Source organism: Suricata suricatta, chromosome 13 (assembly GCF_006229205.1).
Source record: "Suricata suricatta isolate VVHF042 chromosome 13, meerkat_22Aug2017_6uvM2_HiC, whole genome shotgun sequence".
NCBI classification, from domain to species: domain Eukaryota; kingdom Metazoa; phylum Chordata; class Mammalia; order Carnivora; family Herpestidae; genus Suricata; species Suricata suricatta.
The window spans coordinates 11,496,066-11,518,013 of NC_043712.1; the positions used below are offsets into that span (position 1 = coordinate 11,496,066).

The 21,948-nt window shown below is 38.5% G+C and overlaps 1 protein-coding gene and 2 non-coding genes across 5 annotated transcripts in view; 2 read left to right on the top strand and 1 right to left on the bottom strand.

The window, feature by feature from the left end:
• Window positions 1-21,948, top strand: part of RC3H2 (ring finger and CCCH-type domains 2) — a 50,397-nt gene that overhangs the window by 13,106 nt on the left and 15,343 nt on the right. For all 3 annotated transcript variants that reach the window (XM_029920129.1, XM_029920130.1, XM_029920131.1), the window contains exons 5-10: window positions 5,213-5,388; window positions 9,232-9,432; window positions 10,137-10,269; window positions 10,380-10,498; window positions 12,439-12,551; window positions 20,001-20,309. In XM_029920129.1, coding sequence (XP_029775989.1) covers window positions 5,213-5,388; window positions 9,232-9,432; window positions 10,137-10,269; window positions 10,380-10,498; window positions 12,439-12,551; window positions 20,001-20,309 — 1,051 coding nt within the window. The remainder of the gene's footprint in view (window positions 1-5,212; window positions 5,389-9,231; window positions 9,433-10,136; window positions 10,270-10,379; window positions 10,499-12,438; window positions 12,552-20,000; window positions 20,310-21,948) is intronic.
• Window positions 9,943-10,050, top strand: LOC115277177. Its single transcript, XR_003902283.1, has one exon. It is a non-coding gene; the product is annotated as a small nucleolar RNA SNORD90 (small nucleolar RNA).
• On the bottom strand, window positions 11,160-11,266 carry LOC115277128. The gene has a single exon (XR_003902235.1). It is a non-coding gene; the product is annotated as a U6 spliceosomal RNA (small nuclear RNA).

Sequence of the window (21,948 nt, forward strand, 5' to 3'; positions counted from 1 at the left end):
TGCCCTAGGCCCAGTGAGAGGCTCGATCTCAGCAACCGTGAGGTCATGACCTGAGCTGAAATCAAGAGTTGGACACTTAATAGACTGAGCCACCTGGGTGCCCCATGAAGGAAACTTTTTAAATAAGCGGCATTGAGGCAACTGAATATACATGTGGAAAAAGATAAAATTGGATATATTTCTTATATATCATATCTAAATTCCAAGTAGGTCATAAATACCTTGTTATTAACAAATGCATCATACAACTAATAAAAAAATATTAACGAATTCCTCTATAACTTAGTATAAGAAACACATTTTTTACTCCAAATTCAGAAGCAGTAACAGAAAAGACTGATATTTGGCTATATATTTATTTAATTACACCACAGAAAACATTAGCAAAGTAAATAAATGATAAACTTAGAAAAATGTATTATATCACATATAAAAGACTAATATATAAGGTACTCCTGAAAACTCAGAATAGACCAACCGCCCAACTGAAATTGGCAGAAGATATGAACAGAAAATACATGAGACAAGGGAATGTAAATGGCCTCAAGCATATAACATATACTGTTTCTCATATAAAAAAAAAAAACGACTAAAAGTATGTTGACCATTTCTCATGTATCAGATTGGCAGAATTCAAAAGTTTGACAATATATTTTACTGTCAGGGCCGTGGGAAAACAGGTATATACCTTCATTCAGTAATGGTAGGAATACTAAGTGGTACACATTTTAAAGAGGTATTTGACAATATCTAGCAAAATCAGCTATGCACTTACCCTTTGGACTAGCACTTCCATTTCTACAAATCTATCCCAAAGAAGCAGGAAAAAATATAGAAGGCATAGTTATAAAGCATGGTCTGTAACAGCAAGCATCTATCCACTGAAAAGGATAGTCATAGCAACCAGATTATGACTTTTATTTATTTTTTCTTTTTTAGAAATGTTAGGTTATGTAATTTTTTTTTAATGTTCTTTATTCATTTTTGATACAGAGAGAGACAGAGCACGAGAGGGGGAGGGGCTGAGAGAGAAGGAGACACAGAACTGGAAGCAAGCTCCAGGCTCTGAGCTAGTGGTCAACACATAGCCTGACGCGGGGCTCGAACCCACGAACGTGAGATCTGACCTGAGCTGAAGTTGGAGGCTTAACCAACTGAGCCACCCAGGCGCCCCCAGATTATGACTTTTAATAAATACATTGCCCACTAAAAAGCAGAGCTCTTTGGATAAATGCCATTTACAGTTCTAGGATAGGAAAGTACAAGTTGAGTGTGAGAATTCTTGGGCCACAGCAAAAAAGTTATCAAGGATCATTGGTATCTTGTCAGAAGGCCATGGAAGTATATTGGAAGGGCTCCCATTGGACATGAATGGCACAGTTGGAACATCGAAATGAATAGACTACAATAGATTGAAACATAAAATATAAAATATATTAAAAGTCCATGATTTGCTAAAGATGGTACAGGAGATATTAATTGGATATCTTTGGCACTTGTTAAATAATGCCAACAAATTATTCTAGAAATTGGAAAAGGAGTAGAACAAAAGTCAAGCATGTTTTTTCTGCCTATCCTTCACAAACTTTTCAAGGACAGTTTCTCAGGGTGTTGAGTGTAGGTTCTTCTTTCAGCAGAATTCCAGCTAATAAATTTAGAAAAAATCGTCAGAATGAGAATAATCACACATTTATAACCTCAGATCAATTAATGAGTCTAGGCAAGAATTATTAGTAGCTGTTAAACCATGAGATGAAAGATTTCTGGGAAATTTTACAATAGATGGATGAGCTTGAACCCACCGATCAATCTTACTGTTACTAAAAGTGAGACAGCAAGGCCTCAAGTATCTCCTGGTGTAACGTATGGAATAACAAGTATGCTTGGCAGAAAAAGAAACAAAACCTCAAAAAACAAAAACTCATTTTGAATCTAATCAAGCCTGTAGTTTACATGAAATCATGAGGATAAATGAGTATATTTAGAAACACTACAAAATTAGCTAAATGAGGAATTGTTTAGAAAAATGATTGTTTCTTCAAAAATTAACTGGATTTTCTCTCAAACGGGAGCGGGGAGGGTGGTGGGGAGCTAGTATAGGTTTATTTTTAAATCACAAAGGCATATTAACCGAAAGCAACGTATGGATCTTATTTGGATACTTAAGAGGCCAAATATAAGAAGAAATTTTGAAGTCCTTATATGTTAAAAATATATAGTGGGTTATTTAAGGGTAAAATGCTATGTCTGGGATTTACTTCAAAACACTCCAGTCAGAACAAACTAGAAAAGTGGGTAAGAACTGGCAACAGCTATATTATGGGTTCACATTGTTTCTACTTTTGTGTATGTTTAAAATTTTCCATAATACAAAGTTCAGTTGAAAAATAATTTTAAAAATCCGCATTTATGTGTAATTTAAGAATGTTGCCTTCAGATATTTCCTCATATTTACCTAACCCGAGAAGCATTAGACCAGGTTATCAAATAGCCGTTGTTCTACAACTCAACAACAAAAAGACAGCACAATGTAAAAATTAAAAAAAAAAAAAAAGGACCAAGGGCTTGAATAGACCTTTCTCCAAAGAAGATACGCAGATGGACTTTATAAAGCAGATGAGGGGCATCTGGGTGGCTTAGTGGGTTAAGCATCTGACTTCGGCTCAGGTCATGATCTCGTAGTTCTTGAGTTCGAGCCCCGTATTGGGCTCTGTGCTGACAGCTCAGTGCCTGGAGCCTGCTTCGGATTCTGTGTCTCCCTCTCTTTGCCCCTCCTCCACTCATACTCTGTGTCTGTCTCTCTCAAAAATAAATATTTTAGAAAGTTTAAAAGAAACACATGAAAAGATGCTCAGTATCATTCGTCATTAAAGAAATGCAAATCAAAATCTCATTGAGATACCACTTCGCACCACCTAGGTTTGCCATAACTTAAAAATAGAAAATGAAAAGAGTTGGTGAGGATGTGGGGAAACTTGGGAAGTAGAATGGTACAGCCTCTAGAAGACAATTTGGTGGTTCCTCAAAAAGTTAAACAAAGTTACTGTATGACCCAGCAGTCCCACTCGGTGTGTGTGCCCCAAGGAACTGAAAACAGGTGTTCAAACTAATACTTAGGCACAAGTGTTCATAGCAGCATTACTCACAGTAGTCACAAGGTGGAGGCAGTCCACATGTCCCATCAGCTGATGAATGGGTAACAGATGTGGTATATCAATAAATAGAATATTACTGACCCACAAAAAGAATTGAAATACTGATACATGCTAAACGTAGATGAACTTCAAAAGTATTTTGTTAAATGAAGGAAGCTGGAAAAAATGCCACATTTTCTATGATTCTGTTTATATGATGCATCCATAAAGGTAAGTCCATTGAATCAGACAGCAGGCTAGCTATTGCCAGAGACTGGGGTAGAGGCAGTGGGGAGTGACTGCTTAATGGTGTAGGTTTCCTTTGAGGTGATTAAAGTGTCTTAGAACTACTCCTGATGGTTGTACATTTGAATCCTGTATTTTTAAATGTTTAATTTTAGGGGCATCTGGGTGGCTCCATTGGTTAAGCATCTGACTTTGACTCAGGTCATAATCTCATGGCTCGTGACTTCAAGCCCCGCATCAGGCTCAGATGTGGACAGCTCAGAGCCTGAGGCTTGCTTCAGATTCTGTGTCTCCCTCTCTCTTTGCCCCTCCCCTGCTCATGCTTGCTCGCGCTCGCTCGCTCGCTCACTCTCATTCACTCGCTAAATAAATAAATAACATTAAAAATGTTTTTAAATGGTTAATTTTCTATTACATAAATTTTGCCTCAATTTTTTTTTTAAAAAAAAGTCTTTGGTTCAAGTACAGTTTTGCTGCTAACTAGTTGTGAACCTGGACCTCAGTGCCTCACTTAGAAAAGGAGGGGTTTCAATTTTAATCCAGATTTTAGAAGATTTCTCAGCTCTGAAGTTCCACTGGTTTAATTGAGAACCAATGCACTTTTAACTTTTAATTTTGAAATGATTTCATGTTTACGTAAAAGTTACAAGAATAGTGCAAGAATTCCTGTATACACCTTATCTGTTTTCACTAATTTTTAATATTTTGTTATATGTATTATATTATTTGCTCTTTCACTCTTTTCTGAGACGTTTGAGAACAGCTTGCATGTTTCAGTGCCCCTTTATCCCTTAATACTTCAGTATATTTCCTAAAAATAAGGATACCATCTTAGGTAACAACAGTACCTTCAGATTTAGAGAATTTAACTTACATACTGGACTACAATCTAGTTCACATTCTAGTTTTTTCAGTTATTCCAAAAATGTCTTTAATGGAATTTATTTCCTTTCAGAATGCTATCACTTACTATATTTGTCATCTCTTTTTGGTCTTATTTAATCTGGAACCATTCTTTAGCTTTACTTTGTCTGATGTTGTGTTTTTTTGTTGTGTTTAATGTTTGAGAGAGAGAGGGAAAGAGCTCACACACATGGGGGAAAGGCAGAGAGAGGGAGATGCAGAATCCGAAGCAGGCTCCAGGCTCTGAGCGTGAGGTGGAGCTTGAATCCACGAACCGTGAGATGACCTGAGCCAAAGTCAGATGCTTAACCGACTGAGCCCCCCAGGCGCCCCTGCCTCATGTTGGTTTTCTTGAAGAATACAGGCAGTTATTTTATTTAAAATTCCTTAATTTGAGTTTGTCTCATGTTCCCGCATGATTAGATTCAGATTATACTATATACATCCCTGTCTGAAAAACAATACCTTCTTTAGATATTGCAGCCAGAAGCTAATAGCACTTTAAAATTATATGTAAAATTGTTTTGATAGGCAAAGTAACAGTCTCATGCATTAAAGAAAAATTGCCAGTTATCATGAGGGTCCTGTGTCCTTTACAAGTTGTTTAATATGTCAGAGTATCTTTATGTATTTTGTAAATGAGGATTTTTTTTGCACTGTAACATTATCATTATCTAGTTGATTATTAAATACCTACAGAAGGTATATTTTAAGTTCTGTTGACTTGTGTTCCAGAAAGCCAATAGAAATTGTATTTTGTTTGATTACTTACTAAGTAAACTATTTTTCTGTGTGGGATGTCCTCTTTTTGTAGTCTGATGAAATACAGACTGGATAACAGACTGCCATGAACTAATAGCCAGATAAGACTGATAGACATGATTTGGAGGTTTTCTCACTGACTGTGAATTCATGTTCCTTATTGCTAGCTATGCAAGAGGAGGCCTTGAAGCTGGTGCTGCTAGCGTTAGAAGATGGTTCTGCTCTCTCAAGGAAAGTACTGGTACTTTTTGTTGTTCAAAGACTAGAACCAAGATTTCCTCAGGCATCAAAAACAAGTATTGGTCATGTTGTGCAACTACTGTACCGAGCTTCATGTTTTAAGGTAAGTAGCAAGCAACTGCCTAAACATTACATACCTGTACATGAGACAGAGTCTTTCTGGAATGATCTAGAGGCTCTAGAAATGCAGAATGCTAACAAAAGTTAAAAGGAAACTTTTTTTTTTTTTTTTTTTAGCAGTTTGCATCTGTGTTACTACCTGTTGGGAATAAACATATGTGACGGTGTCAGTGACACAAAACAGAGCATAAGGAAATAATTTGGTAAACTTGACTCTCAGAATAGTGAAAGGAGGGGTGCCTGGGTAGCTCAGTTGGTTAGTGTCCAGCTTTGGCTCAGGTCATGATCTCACAGTTTGTGGATTCGAGCCCCGCATCAGGCTCTGTGCTGAAGCAGCTAGCCTGCTTCAGATTCTGTGTCTCCCTCTCTCTCTAACCCTCCCCTGCTCGCACTGTTTCTCTCTGTCTCTCAAAAAATAAATAAAAGATGTTAAAAAAAAAAAACAAAAAAAAAGTGAAAGGAGACTAAAAAAGCCTTTTTCAAGTGAATTTACCATCTTAAAAGGGAAAACTACATAGCAGTACATAAAAGTTGGTAAATATTTCAACTTTCCAGTATTTTATCTTATTCCCTGTTGTAATTAGATTATGATCTTTAATCTGAAGGTGGCCTATAATGTTGCCTTCAGGACAAGAAAGTAAAAAGTTGAGGTACTTGCCCCACTCTGCTTTTAAGATGGTGTGGTGTTTGTGTGTTTTGTTTTGTTTTGTTTTATTTTGTTGGAGAAGACAGAAGAACCCCCAAGATATTTAGAAATGTAGTTTCATTGTCTTACAGACTTTGGATGGTCGCAGGCGCTGAGAGAAGTGGAAAGTAGGCTGAATCCTTAAAAATCTCTGTATGTTATAATAGGTTACTGGCTGGCTTTTGAGAAAGCCCCTGAGACTTGGAACTGGAAAGGCCCATTGGCTTCTATAAAATTAAACATTAAAATTTGAAGCCAAAGCTTATTGAGGCTATTTTGCTGGTTTTAATAGCTCAAGAGTGAAAACAGTAGAGATAGAAAAGAATTTATGGAAGACTGCTTAGTTTGAAATAGTAATCACTGATGAAAATATGTTCAAATGAACTCACTTATCCCCACTAATGAGGCTTGGACATTTTCGGCCTGATAGTTACAGTGCTTGATTTTGTGCCCTTAGGGTAACAGTAGAAACGAATCTCTGGTTCCTCAAACATTATGTTTTTGGCTAAGCAACCAAATTACAGAGATCATTTGTCATCCTAAAGTGCCTAACTAGGTTCTCACACTTTATTCCTGATTTAATGTGTGGGTTTTTTTTTAATTTTCCTCATAAGTATCATACTGATTTGTGGTGTATGACAGTCCTGCATCTACAGTTGCTGCTAATATCTGACATTTGAATAGTATAGAAAGTGATTTCAATTTATTTTCTCATTTCATCCTCACTGCCCTGTAGTTTAACATGTTAAAGCAGTACTTGGATTAATTAAAGGGTATGAGCTGACTTAACTGCCAAAAAGCCTCTCTTGGGTGTCATTTACTCTAGTAAAGTCACCATTGTCAAAGCTCTTTCCTTGATTTTACAGGCTTAGAGATGTGAATTTTGTGAGTGCATTCGGTAGATTCCTTCCTCAGAAACAGAACCACCCTAACCAAAGTCAAGTACAATAGATGTTGAGTTTTATTAATTTGTAATGAGAAGTGCAACTCTTATATGACTTAAATGATCATGTTGTAGATACTGTTTTGCAGAAGAGTATCAAACCTTTGCTTCCTTAGCATGGAATCAGAACAAGGGGAGTCAGTGATTCTAATGTTTGATGCAATGGTTTCCAGCTGAAGGTGTGCATCAGCAAAATATTCCCATCCCCAGATACTCCAATTTGGTATATCTGATGTGGGATTTGAATATTCATAGATACTTTTAATTATGTGGTCTTCCAAGTCAGGAATTGAGATTACCTGAAATTGTGCTTCCCAGGTGATTTTGATGCATGTTAGTGAGAACTTTAATAGAATCAGGCTCTATTAGCCATCTGTGTCCATCTTTCCTACTTAGATGGATACAAGCTTTTGCTGCCTAAGAGGCAACCTGTAGCCTACATGGTATTTGGAAGAGTGCTACTATCCTCTGGGTCTTGGGTTTCTTTTTTCTTTTTTTTTTAGGTTGGTAATCCTTTTGTTTTCTCAGTGTTTCTTTAAGTAGCGTTGGGTAGAATATAGATTTTTGTGACTTCTCAGTTACATACTATATTATACCTATGATTGTGTTGATTAGAATTGTGTGTATCCCAAACTTTTCTATAATGTATTTATATATTCCCACAGAGAATTGTGAACTGATGCTATTAACTCTCAGATGATAACTTAATTTTCTCATCTTCATGTTCTTGGGGTCATATTATTGCTGCCTCACGTGCCAACATAGGAATAACCAGTAAGGTGGTCTTGGATATTTCCATTTTACCAATGAGGAAATCACGATTTTGAACAGTTTGTTTTGTTCAGTCTGAGTGTCAGAATCTGTACTAGTCCTAGGGGCACCTGGGTGGCTCAGTCGGTTAAGCGTCTGACTTCAGCTCAGGTCATGATCTCGCAGCTGGGTTCGAGCCTCACATCAGACTCTGTGCTGACAGCTCAGAGCCTGGAGCCTGTCTTCGGATTCTGCATCTCCCTCTCTCTCTCTGACCTTCCCCTGCTCACGCTCGCATGCACTCTCTCTCTCTCTCGCTCAAAAATAAGTAAAACATTAAAAAAAAAAAGAAAAAAGATGTACTAGTCCTAGGTCTTCTGAATCCTAGCCAGGTTTCAAATTTCATTGTGCAATCATTTATTGTGGAAATTGTCTAGTCATATACCTACATGTTTAGATAATTAGTTTCAGTAGGATGTATGAAACTCTGTAAACTTTTGAATTTATGCTTTAAAAAAAATTTTTTTTAACATTTGTTTATTTTTGAGAGGCAGAGAGAGACAGATTATGAGCAAGGGAGGGGTGGAGAGAGGGACACACAGAATCAGGAGCAGGCTTCAGGCTCTGAGCTGCCAGCACAGACCCCGATGTGGGGCTCAAACCCACAAACTGTGAGATCATGACCTGAGCCAAAGTTGGACACTCAGCCAACTGAGCCACCCAGGCGCCCCTGTATTTATGCTTTTTAAATTACTTAGGTCAGGTATAAATTAAAACTGTATGGTCGTTTTTGTGCTGATAGAAAATTTCTAATATAGGTCTACCCGTTGGCTGGACTGAATTGTCATTCATCTTCCTGAAAGTCCTTCATGGCTTCCTGCCCTTCAGGATAATACACAAATTTATCACTGTGTTTTATAAGGCCCTGTGTGATTCTTCTCCAGCCTGTATCTTAGCCTTTAATTCTCTGTGCTCTGCCTTTCATTTTTTTTCTCCACTTGCTATTGTTCTAGGATTCTGTTTCTCAAGTGGAAACTCATTTTCATTCTTCAAGACTCATTTCATGCAGGCTTCAAGTGGGGGAAACCTTTTCTGTTGCCCCTTCCTTCTCCCACCAGTCAGATTGAATTGCTTTTCTTTTGTGTTGCCATGGAGCATTATAATAGTGCTTACACTACAGTTTTCTGTTTACAAGTATCTTCTCTATCAGCTGTTGAGCTCATTGAAGGAAGGCGAAACTATGTCCTGGGTTATGTAAGTTCTGCTTTGTTCCAAAAAGAATTTGTGATAAGGACATTATCTTCTCTGCACTTTCTTTGTGTGGTTTCTTATATATAACAGGTGCCCCCACTCAAACCCTCCCTCAAAAAGAATTGATTGAAGAAGGGGTGAGAGCAGACCAATTCTGATGTTTGGGTTTTTTTTCCCCTCTCCTTTTTATTTTTTAGGTTACCAAAAGGGATGAAGACTCTTCCCTGATGCAGCTAAAGGAGGAATTTCGGAGTTACGAAGCATTACGTAGAGAACACGATGCCCAAATTGTTCATATTGCTATGGAAGCAGGACTCCGCATTTCTCCTGAGCAGTGGTCCTCACTTTTGTATGGTGACTTGGCACATAAATCACACATGCAATCTATCATTGATAAGGTTTGTGAAATTAGTGACGTTTGTTTTAGAGCATTTCTGTTCCATTGAAGAGCATTGCAATCTTCTGAAGGAACTAAAGAGACAACTAATTAGAGATTCTTAAGTTTTTAAATATTAGCCTTTTTTTTTTAAGTCTATTTTGAGAGAGAGAGAGAGAGCACGCATATGCACAAGTGTGTGGGGGGAAGGGCAGAGAAAGGGGAGGAGAGAGAATCCCAAGCAGGCCCCACACTGTCAGCATGTAGCCCAACTTGGGGCTTTAACTCATGAGCCATGAGATCATGACCCAAGCCAAAATTAAGTGTTGGAAGCTTAACCAACTGAGCTACCCAGGCACCTCAAATATTAGCTCTTTAAGTTATTTTCTCTTTATTTCTTTTTATAATTCTTTTAACTTTCAAAATAAATTAAGGAAGGCTATCGGGAACCAAATATAGGATATTAGCATAAAAGCAGCTGATTTACAAAGTCTGTTGTTTACCTGCATTCTGACCCCAGAGAGCTAATACAGCTTATGTTTTCTAAGTGTCTAATGATGAAATTCATAGGGCAGATTCTGAGGTGAAAATTTCATTCATCATTGATACTCCTATGGAATCTGAAGACACTTGACAGCCTGTTTAGTGTGTTGGATAAATGAAGCATTTGAATATAAATGTGTCATAAGAACCAGAGTAAAAGTCATTCTGTTTTCTGTTTGTTAGCTGCAGTCTCCAGAATCATTTGCAAAGAGTGTCCAGGAATTGACAATTGTTTTGCAACGAACAGGTGATCCAGCTAACTTAAATAGACTGAGGCCTCATTTAGAGCTTCTTGCAAACATAGACCCTAATCCAGGTATGTGGAAAAATACTCACTTGCTTATACTTTTACCACCTTTGAGGTAAACAACACAAGAGAATTGCTGCTAACAAATTCTCCCCCATTCCCTTGGTGGCTTATTTTAGATGCTGTTTCACCAACTTGGGAGCAGCTAGAAAATGCAATGGTAGCTGTTAAAACAGTGGTTCATGGCCTTGTGGACTTCATACAAAATTATAGTAGAAAAGGCCATGAGACACCTCAGGTAAGCAAGCAATTTCACTGCACTCCTGACTGCTTTTGTCCCTAACAGAGGTTCATCCTCAACAACTTGAACAAGGTTAATGGACTTCTCATGTGACTCTTCTGTTTCTCTTGTCTCTGTTCTTTTGGAAGAAACTCAAGTTTTAGTATATCTGATACATAGAACATAGCATAGCACCCAGTATTTTTGACCAAATATGGATCATGGATTCCTTCCAGGCATTTTGTCTAATTCTTTTCTGAAGAAGGGAAATTACCACTTTTTTCTCCATTCCTCTCATACAAATGAATTTCTATTTGTAAATGTGTAGAATTTGAATTTTTAAAATATTTGCAATGTACTTGAGAAGGTGTAATCTTTTATTTTGATAATGGTGTCCATTTATTACATTACTGTGAGTCTGATCCCATGTTCAGTATTTTACATACATTACTTCTAATCTTCACAGCAAGGTAATTGCTGTTCCCAACCTGAAATTGAAAGAGATTAAATAACATATCTACGGTCATGGTGGCAGTAAGTAACAGAGCTGAGATCAAATCTACTCCAAAGTGATCTTTCTTCTACTCTTATTCTACTAGAAAACATTATAATATTCAAATGTTAACTGGAAGAGAAATGTTTTATCTTTTTATTTATTTATTTATTTGTAAAAAATTTTTTTAATATGGAACGCTTCATGAATTTGTGTATTATCCTTGCGCAGGGGCCATGCGAATTTTCTCTGTATCGTTCCAATTTTAGTATGTGTGCTGCCGAAGCGAGCACTGTAAAATTTTTTAATGTTTCTTTATTTTTGAGAGACACAGGGAGATAGAACATGAACAAGGGACGGGCAGAGAGAGAGGGAGACACAGAATCTGAAACAGGCTCCAGGCTCTGAACTGTCAGCCCAGAGCCCGATGTGGGGCTCAAATCCACAAATCGTGAGATCATGACCTATGCCAAAGTCGGATGCTTAACCAAGACTGAGCCACCCAGGCACCCCTATTTTTTTTTAAGTTTATTTATTTTTGAGAGAGCAAGAGAGAGTGCTTGTTTGTGTAGGGGAGGGACAGAGAGAGAGAATCCCAAGCAGGCTCCGCTGTGTCAGCACAGAGCCCAATGTGGGGTTCCATCCCACAAACTGAGATCATGACCCAAGCTGAAATCAAGAGTCGGGATGCTTAACCAACTGAGCCACCTAGATACCTTGTTAAATGTTTCATCTTATTAAGGTCCCAGAAATAACAGTGGTATCTTAAATCCTGATGCAGTTATAGCAGATATGATGAGGTTTTTATACTTTGCCTCATTGTTTTTGTGAACTTAAGTAGCTCTAAGCCTAAGAAGAGTGTGGAACTCTCAAGCTGACAAATAAATTGGTTTCATAAATTTTCACTCTCAGGGGAAATTGTATTCTATCCTTCCTGGGAAAGTTTAAGTGGACAAAGCGTATGGCTTTTATTTTTTTTTTTTAAGTTTATTTATTTATTTTGAGAGAGGGGGAGGGGCAGAGAGAAAGAGGGAGAAAGAGAATCCCAAGCAGGCTGTATGTGGCTCAAACTCATGAACTGTGAGATTGTGACCCGAACGAAATCAAGAGTTGGACGCTTAACTGACTGAGCCACCCAGGTTCCCTGCTTATTAAATTGCTTGTTTTGTATCACAATTTTAAGACAGCAATTAATCGATGAGAAAATCTTATTTTTGTGGGCATTGGGTTGTCTGACAAGTAAATAGACATAATATCTGAACCAGTTTCAGATAGTCCTCAGAAGAAATGTCTGAAATACCAATTTAAGGTTACATCGTGTAATGTGTAACAAGAAATGGTGGGATGGCAGTTGTTTTGGCACGAGAATTACTTTTCTGATGTGAGAAAGAATTAAAGGTATAATCATTAAATTCTGAAATCCCAAGAGTCCTCACTTTCCACACGTTGATTTTCTGTTTTGTAGCCCCAGCCAAACAGCAAGTACAAAACGAGCATGTGTCGAGATCTGCGTCAGCAAGGAGGCTGTCCCCGAGGAACAAATTGTACTTTTGCCCACTCTCAGGAAGAGCTTGAAAAGTAAGCTACAAGAATTGTGTTTCAGATGAGTATAATTTGGAGTCATTTTATGAAAGTGTTCCATGGAGTCTCAAAGCTTCTGATGAGTTTCAAAGATGTGATTAAGTTCATATTGTAGACTTCTTTATATTGCAGGATAATCTTTTCTTTTGAAACTATACCTTCTTCTGGAAGCAAGATGAACATAAATGACTTAGAACTTTATTTAAGGGTCATACTTCTAACCATTATACAGCTGGAATCCATGTTTTTGCTAAGCACCTGTGCAGAACACAAGTACCCTTCTGTGCAATCTTGCTTGTTCAGGTTCAGTTAAAGATAAAATTCCAGGTAAAACAGTACTACAGATACGTTAATTAATTAGTTTACTTATTATTTTTTTTAATGTTTTATTTATTTTTGAGAGAGAGAAACAGCATGAGCAGGGGAGGGCCAGAGAGAGAGGGAGACACAGAATCCAAAGGCAGTCTCCAGGCTCTGAGCTGGCTCTCAGCACAGAGCCCGGTGTGGGGCTCCAACCCATGAACCACAAGATCATGACCTGAGCCGAAACTGGACACTCAACCAATTGAGCCACCCAGGCGCCCCGATACATTTTCTTTTTATGGCTTTTAGTCTTTTTAATGTTATTTTTTCTGCATCTTCTTTCTTCTTGTCCACTGAGTAATCCTTCTTTCTCTGTCTATTTACTCTACACATAGAAGTAAATAAATATAAGCTATGTTGTATATTGTCCAAGATTTTGTTGTTTTTCAATCAAAACCTTCATCGTTGAGATCTTGCCAAAAAATTTATTCTAGCCTTTCTATTGAATAACTGGCCTGTGTATCAACTCTTAATGGACATCTCCCTTTTGTTTTTAGACATTTTACTTTTTTATATTTTATTTATTTTTTTAAGTAGGCTTCACACCCAGCAACAAGTCCAACATGGGGCTTGAACTCACAACCCTGAGATCAAGAGCTGGATGTTTAATAGTCTGAGCCACCCAGGCACCCCGTTTTTGTACTTTAAACCCAAGTCGAGCTAATTTGCTCCTCCCATATATCCCCTCCCACTTTCCATTCTGCTCTCCTCCAGTGTACTCTGTCCAGCCAGTTAAATATACCACGTTAAAGGATTCATCTTTGGGGACACCTGGGTGGCTCAGTCAGTTAAGCGTCCGACTTCAGCTCAGGTCATGATCTCATAGATCATGGGTTCGAGCACCACATTGGGTTCGGTGCTGACAGCTCAGAGCCTGGAGCTTGCTTCAGATTCTGTGTATCCTCTCTTTTTCTCTCTCTGCCCTTCTCCCATTCACAATCTCTCTCACAAAATAAGCATTAAAAAATAAATAAATAAAGGAATTGTCTTTGTTAGCTTTTCCTCACCTGCTTGTCTTAGTTACCAAGGTAGTTCAGTATGTTTGTTCTCAACTCTTCTTTCCAGCCTTATAGTCCAAGCTGTCATCCCCTTTTCTCAATCCACGTCGCTTCCTAGTCATTTTAAGAGTTTTTGTCGCCCAATCCCAACCCCATTATTCCCTGCAAAACAGGGAGAATTTAAACATAAGGCTCATTGCAGATAATGAGAAACAGGTAGTTTCTCAATTATCCTTTGGATAAATTTATAAAATCTAGATTTGGATCCTGCATCGTCTGTGTGCCTACCTTTCTGATCTCATCTCACAGAGCTCCTGAATTGTATTCTACGCTCAGGCCACACTTACCTTCCGTCAGTGCCTGGAATGCACCATGCTTTTTCCTATCTCAGGTCTTCTACATAATGCTCTTTTTTCTGGCCTTGCCTTTGGAACTTCTCTTTTGCCTACCTTATCCTTCACTTTGTCAGGGGTATCCTCCCAATATTATATACTAAATTAGGTTCCTCTTTGTTCTACCAATCAAAATTATGATTAACTTATGGTAAATTTTAGTGGATGGCAAACTTAAAAAATTTTTTTTTACATTTATTTAATTTTGAGAGACAGAGAGAGATAGAGTGTGAACAGGGGAGGGGAAGTGAGAGAAGGAGACCAGAATCCGAAGCAGGCTCCAGCAAGCTGTCAGCACAGAGTCTGATGTGGGGCTCAATCCCATGATCAGAGCCAAAGTCAAACACTCAACCGACTGAGCCACCCAGGTGCCCCTGGATGGAAGGCTTTTATGTAAAGCTCCAGGTAGTACATATTTCAGTTTGGTGGATCATATATTGATCTCTGTCACAACCACTCAATTTTGCCATTGTAGCAAAAAAGCTAGCGTTGTGCATAAAACAGGCATGGCTGTATACTTTATTTACAACAAACAGGCAACTTGGGCCTATGCTCTGTTTACTGTCTGCCTTACTGTGGAGTCAGCTCCATGGCCTGTAGTTATTTGTTTATTCCAGACTTCTGTCCTCAGTTGCTAGCACTGTGCCCTGTACATAATGAGCTCCACAGCAGTAGCAACGTGATAGAAGATATGTGTGTGTGCATTAAAAAGGGGAGTAGAAACATGCTTCTTTTCTCTGTTTTTCCCCTACTAGAAGAGCCTGGAGAGGCTGCAGGGGTCCTAAGGCAAAAAAGATGCTGTTTGCAGCCAGTCTAAGGAGTTCTCTCTACAAGGTTTTACATCAGGATGATTTTTGAGACTCAGGGAAATCAGTTGAGCTTGCCCATACCCGAAATAGAGCTTCTTAGCTAAAGTAGAACATTTTAGGGGACTTTGCTTGGAAGTACGTAGACTTTAAAAAGTCAGAGGAGGGGCACCTGGGTGGCTTAGTCACTTAAGCATCCAGCTCTTGGTTTCAGCTCAGGTCATGATCTCACAGTTCATGAGTTCAGGCTCTGCATTGAGAGCCTGCTTGTGACTCTGTCGCTTCATCTTTCTCTGCCCCTCCTCACTCGCACATGTGCACTCTCTCAAAAATAAATATTAAAAAAAAGATTATTCAAAAAAAAGAGGAGAAACTATGATTTCATTGCCTTACAACCCATAACTGGTGACCCAGCTGAAAATCCATTTTACCTCCTATATCTTAAAGCTGACTTTCTACTCTACATCTATTATACGTACTTTAGAATTTTATTATCTCTTGCCTGAAATTATATTAGTAATAAAAAAATGATGATAGCCGAATTAATTGGTCACATTTTGTGTCAGGTACTATTTTTAGTGTTTCACGTGTGCTTATCTAATTTATCAGTTTTAATACTCTACTGTCCTACGTGGCATCTCCTTATGTTCAACCTATTTCATTGCTACTATGATTTTCTTTTGCAGGCAATTGTCTAATCATGTCCATGTCTGCTTTAAATTCTTAATTGGTTCCTCAGTATAATCTTGCTTTCTAGCCTTACTCCACCTTTTGCAGTTTTGTTTTTTTAAGGTACATCCAGTTGATCCCTATTTGCTACTGCACACATCCTTCCATTCTTTCCCTTGCACATGTTGTTCCTCTGTATCATACGCTTTCTCTTCTCTGTTTGGAGAGCTCCTGTTCCTGGTCATACTCAGATGTCTTCTTCCCTCTGAGGACTTTTCTGACTCCCCAGCCAGTGTGAGTTGTTTCCTTCCCTGTGTTGTTGTCGTGCTCTGTACATGGCCACTCTGTAGTGTTCAGTTCTCTCGTAGTGCAGTTATTTATTTGCATGTGTGTATTTCCACTGAACTTCATTTATCTTATGAGTAAAACTCATCTTGATATTTTTTACACATAGCAGATGTCTGATATGTAAATTCAGTATATTTATGTTGAAAGAACAAATAATCTACAGTTTATATTTCCAACCAGCTTCACATTCCCTGTTGCTGTTAGAAAATAGAAGAAGAAAAAACAGGGTGATAGAAAGGATTAAGAAAGTGAGATGTCACTATCCTGTTGGTTAAATAAATACATATTGCTACCTATCTCTGAGCTTTTTGAGGGTGGAACCTTTGTCTTAGTTCACATAATATGCCAGGAATTCAGCAAACATTTGTTTTACTTAATTTTACTCCAGCCTATTTTCTCTACTGTGCATTTCTCTAACCAAATTAAATGTAAAATCCCAGTAGTCTCTCCTAAGATAAATATTTAGGTGAATATATTTGAGAATGTAGAGTATTAGAATCCGGTTTCTAAGAATTGCTGCATTCTGGAGAATGACCAAAAGCCTGGAATCAACCAGCTCAGCAAACATTTATGAAAATGATTGTTAAGTGTTGGGTACTATTTGAGGTGCTTCTGGTGGGGAAAGAGGCACTGTACACATGGAAACACAATTTCCGCTAGTGATAAAGTGATCTAAGGAAAGTCTGAGGTGGAAACAAGCTCGACATGCTTGGGAACTAGAAACCAGACCACTGTGTCTGGAAGCTGGAGCGTGATAAGCATGGCAAGAGAGAAAGCTAGAGAGGCAGGCAGGGGCCACATCATTCTGGCTTTGTGGACTGTGGCAGGGAATTTGGAAGGCATAATTGGGTTTTATTCAAATGCAATGATGAGATTTTTTAATCTTATTTATTTATTTAAGTAAGCTACATGCCCAGCATAGTTTAGAACTCACAACCAACGGAACCAGTCAGGCATTCTGCAACAATGAGATTTTAACTTTGTCTTAGAAATGTCACCTGAGGGTCTGCATTGCTAGAGACCAGTGAAACTACTACAGTGGTTCAGGTACAAGATTGGTAGCTTGGTGCTCGAACTATAGTAGTGGAAATGATGAAAAGTGGTCAGATTTGGGATATATTTTGGGAGTAAAACTGACAGAAATAATAGGTTGACTGTGGACTTATAAAGAAAAGGGAAGAACCAAGAATGAGTCTAAGGTTTGGGACCTGTGTAACGAAGCAGTATTTTAATTTAGATGGGAAATGGTTTTGGAGGTAGAAAATCAGTACTAGTTCTCTTGGCCACATGAAGTTAGAGGCTTACTTACATTCACGCAACACATATTTATTGAACACAGTGTGCACCAGGCACTGTATTGTGTGTTGAAGATAGGTGAGTCAGAAAGGCAAAAAGCCTTGCTCTCATGGGGCTTACTTTGTATTAGAGAAGATTGACATAAAGCAAACAAATAGAAAGCATAATATCTGGTACTGATTTGTGCTATGAAGAAAAATAACACAAAGTATGGAGAAAGAATGGTTGGGAAAGGGGAGAGATTTTAAATTTTTTTAATGTTTTTTATTTATTTTTTTGATAGAGAGAGCATGAGAGGGGGAGGGGCAGAGAGAGAGAAGGAGACACAGACATGAAGCAGGCTCCAGGCTCTGAGCTAGCTGTCAGCACAGAGCCTGATGAGGGGCTCGAACCCACGAACGTGAGATCTGACCTGAGCCGAAGTCGAAGGCTTAACCGACTGAGCCACCCAGGCGCCCCAGGGGAGAGATTTTAGAGAAGGTTGTCTGGGAAGGGATATCGGAGGATATGGCATGTAAGCAGGTACCTGAATAAAGTGAAAGTGCACTAAAATAAAAACGATCATTACAGGAGTGAAGTGTTTCAAAAGGCAAATGGGCTTGGGACCTGGGGCACAAGTGGAGAGATTGGCCCTCATTAGAACCCAAGTGGCAGGATTGACATGAGTTAGGAGCAGGCGCTCTCTGTCTCTTTTTAGGAGGAGTGGTATGTAGTTATAGATCAGGAAGCTTCCTGGAATTGGTGGTGAAAGAAGTGATTCGCCTCTGGTTTCATCTGTTTGCTCTGTCAAGTGGGAGGCAATGTCATCAGCTGTGGAGGGGCTGTGGCGAGTGGAGGTGGAAAGGATGTTAGAGGTGGGAAAGGGAATTTAGTAGATAAGTGTATTCATGTATTGGTTGGCCATTTTGAAATTGATCATAATTTTGAAGGGAGTCTAGAGAGCATGGTTGCAAGGTTTTTCTCCACCAACGTTCAGCTGCCTGGGAGCAGGCACAGACAGAGAATACGTGAAGAACTGGATTAGGGTTTTACCAGGTGAGTTCAACACAGGGAGTGGGCCAAGGGAGGTTGAAGGTATTTATTGGGGAGAGACAAATGGTGGATAGTGGATTCTAAGCTGGGTAAGGCGGGGAGTGAGGACGTGAGGAAGTTCAAAAGGTGATTTTAAAAGAATAGTAAGTGATTGGCATTTTCAAATATGGGGTCTAGATTTGAAGTCCAAGTCTTTAGCTGTCTGGATGCTAGGAACCCAGAATGTATCCCTACTTGCCACTTATTTTACCTCTTTTAGTTAAGGTTTTACTTCTTATAACTCCTTATTTTTTAAGGTACTTACAATTAAAACTTTATTTTTTGCCTGCCAGAGTAATCTTAAACATAGCTGAGATTTATCCTTTGAGAATGGAAAGCAAAGAGCAGCTGGGTATTTTGTACAAGAACCTTTGAAGTGAGAAATGAAGAGCAGGTTACAAAGAGCATGTTGAGAAAAGCACAGGCCCCTCCATGCCGCCAAACTCCCTTTCTAAAATCCAGATCTGCTCGTACCCCTCCTTCTTAAAGAAGGAATCAGCGGCTCCCCAGAATCTCTTCAGATGACATGTGTAAACTGACCGTAACTTGTTGTCTTTTTTTTAATTTCGTGTTCGGTCACCTCACCCTCAGCCAGTCTGATCTGGGGACACTTGTCTTTTATTGAGCTCCACCTGCCTCTGTCAGTGTGTGTGTGTGTGTGTGTGTGTGTGTGAGAGAGGGAGAGAGAGAGAGAGAGAGAGAGAGAGCGAGCAATAGGGTGGAGGGAGGAAGGGAGGGAGAAGAGCAGGACTGAATAATGATATTGTTTATAGATACTGAGGGACTGAAAGGGAGCCTATTGTGAAGGGATTGCACACTATATTTAATTAACGTTTGGTTATGTGTAACATTAATATCAGATTAATTTGGGCATATGTAATTATGATTTCAGATGTGTGTAGAATTTTTGTTCATGTAGCATTTGTTCACCACTTTAAAGTATTAGAGGGAACCTTGACTAAGACTACATTACAATGAAGTTTTTCTTGTACAAGTAGATTTTTTTAAATGGAGTCCAAGATCAAATTGCTTTATGTATTAAAGGTATTATATCTGACCACCATAAATAAAGTTTTTAAATAAGTTTTTAATCCAAGCACTTTTTACATTAGTCAGAAATTAATCAATCTGGTATAGTGTTTAAGAATGATTTTTGGTTTTGTAGTTTAATTTATATAATGCTCTAACAGTTTGGTAACAACAGAAACAGGCTTCTTTGGATACATGTGTCTTTTGCTTGCTATATTAATTACATGTCTACATATACGTGTGTGTGTGTGTGTGTGTGTGTGAGAAAGTGAGAGAGAGAAATAATATTTTCATGCGGCATCTATCACAGCAGAATTTGGTGTAGACTGTATTTGATATTTAGCTTATGAAACTTTTTTCCAAAGCTGTTTCCTTTTATTTAAGTCTTTTCCCATTGTCTCCCCTTCCCCCCGCCCCCCCAGGGGTAAATTTAGTGAAATATTCACCAATATATGTTGATTGTTTTTGAAACAGGTATCGATTAAGGAACAAAAAGATCAATGCAACTGTAAGAACATTTCCTCTTCTAAATAAAGTTGGTGTAAACAACACTGTCACAACCACAGCCGGAAATGTCATTTCTGTCATAGGAAGTACTGAAACAACGGGGAAAATTGTTCCAAGTACAAATGGAATTTCAAATGCAGAGAACAGTGTTTCCCAGCTAATCCCACGTAGTACTGACAGTACATTAAGAGCTCTGGAGACTGTGAAGAAAGTGGGGAAGGTTGGCACCAATGGTCAGAGTGCTCCGGGGCCTTCTGCGGAGTCTGTAACTGAAAAGTAAGTATTTGGTAAAAATGGTTACAGAGAGTTACTCAGCCTTTTGAGAAATGCCTGAGTATTTTAATTTATCCTAAGGAAAAGGAACTAATCAGAATTTTTATGTAGGATTTACACATAGCAGAAAAAGCACTGAATCCCCCCCCAAATTGAGTCTTAGTCCTGGCTATGCAGTTGAATAGCTCCGTGACCTTAGAAAGTCAATTAAGCTCTAGGTCTTGTTTTCCTTGTATAAACTGAAGAGTTTGGACCAGCACTGGGTTTTTTTCTACACTTAGATCTTTGAACTTTACGATCGAGTCTAGAGAGGTGCCAGAAAGGGGCTAATTAAGAAACCTCAGCAAGGTGAGAAGCTAAGCCTCCAGGCTCTGCTTCACTCAGAACAGTCTCCTCTATATTCTGTAATGATGTGTAGTAACAAGAGGGGGCTCTTGGGAGGCAAACTCTTTGGGTTCAAATTCTGACTCACTTTTTTGTTTTGTTTTTTAATTTTTTCTTAACATTTATTTATTATTGAGAGAGACAAAGAGCATGAGCTGGGTAGGGGCAGAGAAAGGGGGAGACACAGAATCTGAAGCAGGCTCCAGGTTCTGAGCTGTCAGCACAGAACCCGACTCAGGGCTCGAACCTACAAACTGTGAGATCATGACCTGAGCCAAAGTCGGATGCTTAACCGAGGGAACCACCCAGGTGCCCCTTGCTCACTGTTTTCTAGCTCTTTGATCTTAGGCTAGTTAATCTGCCTCCCTCAGTGTACTCATCCATAAAATTAATGCAGTAATAGTAACTCGACATATGTTGATTGTGCAGATTAAGTGAATCACTGTTGCAGTATGCACTGAACAGTACCTGCCAAATAGCACTCAATAAACATCTGTTGTTGTTATTGTTATTATTATTACCAATATTTCCGGGTTTCAGTATAAGAAAGGGTTTTGGTTCTTTAAGAAAAAAAAGCTTTAAAACTTTCGGACAATTGGAGTTAAATCAAGCATGTTTAGATTTTGTTGCCCCTAGATAGCTGTATGCCTTCTAGGAAAAAGTTATTGTGCTAGACACACTGTAAACGGCCAATGATTTCACGTAATAAACAGCAGGTAGATAAGCAATTAGATTCTTTATTTTTGCAGTTAGCCTGTGATAGAGGGATTTATTTCTTGGAGAATCCTTACAGTTTTTCCTGGGAGAGATTTTTACAAATGACATGTCAGAGAACATTGTCTAGTTAGCAAATGGTATGTGAGCATTCATTCTGAGCTATGTTCTTGGCACACTTGAAAATACAGGAGATGTGTAAGGTCTCTCTTCCTTTAAGAAACTTAGGACAGTAGAGTTGTAGAGACAGCATATATACAAATGAAGCAATATTAGAGTTGGATGAAAGAACAAGAATATATTGCTGGGAAAAATGTGGTGGATTTCAGAAAAAGAAACAGCATAATATGGGTCAAGTTTGTTGGTAATTATTTGGAATATTGAAGAGACCAGCCTTTTAGAACTGAAAGTCTATGTTCAGGACTGGTTAAAATAAGATTAGATAGGTAGGTTGACACCGGATTATGTAGACCTTGTGTTACATATATGTTTAGAAAATGAGCTTTTGAAGGGTTTTGGCAAGGTAACGTAAAACTGTTATATA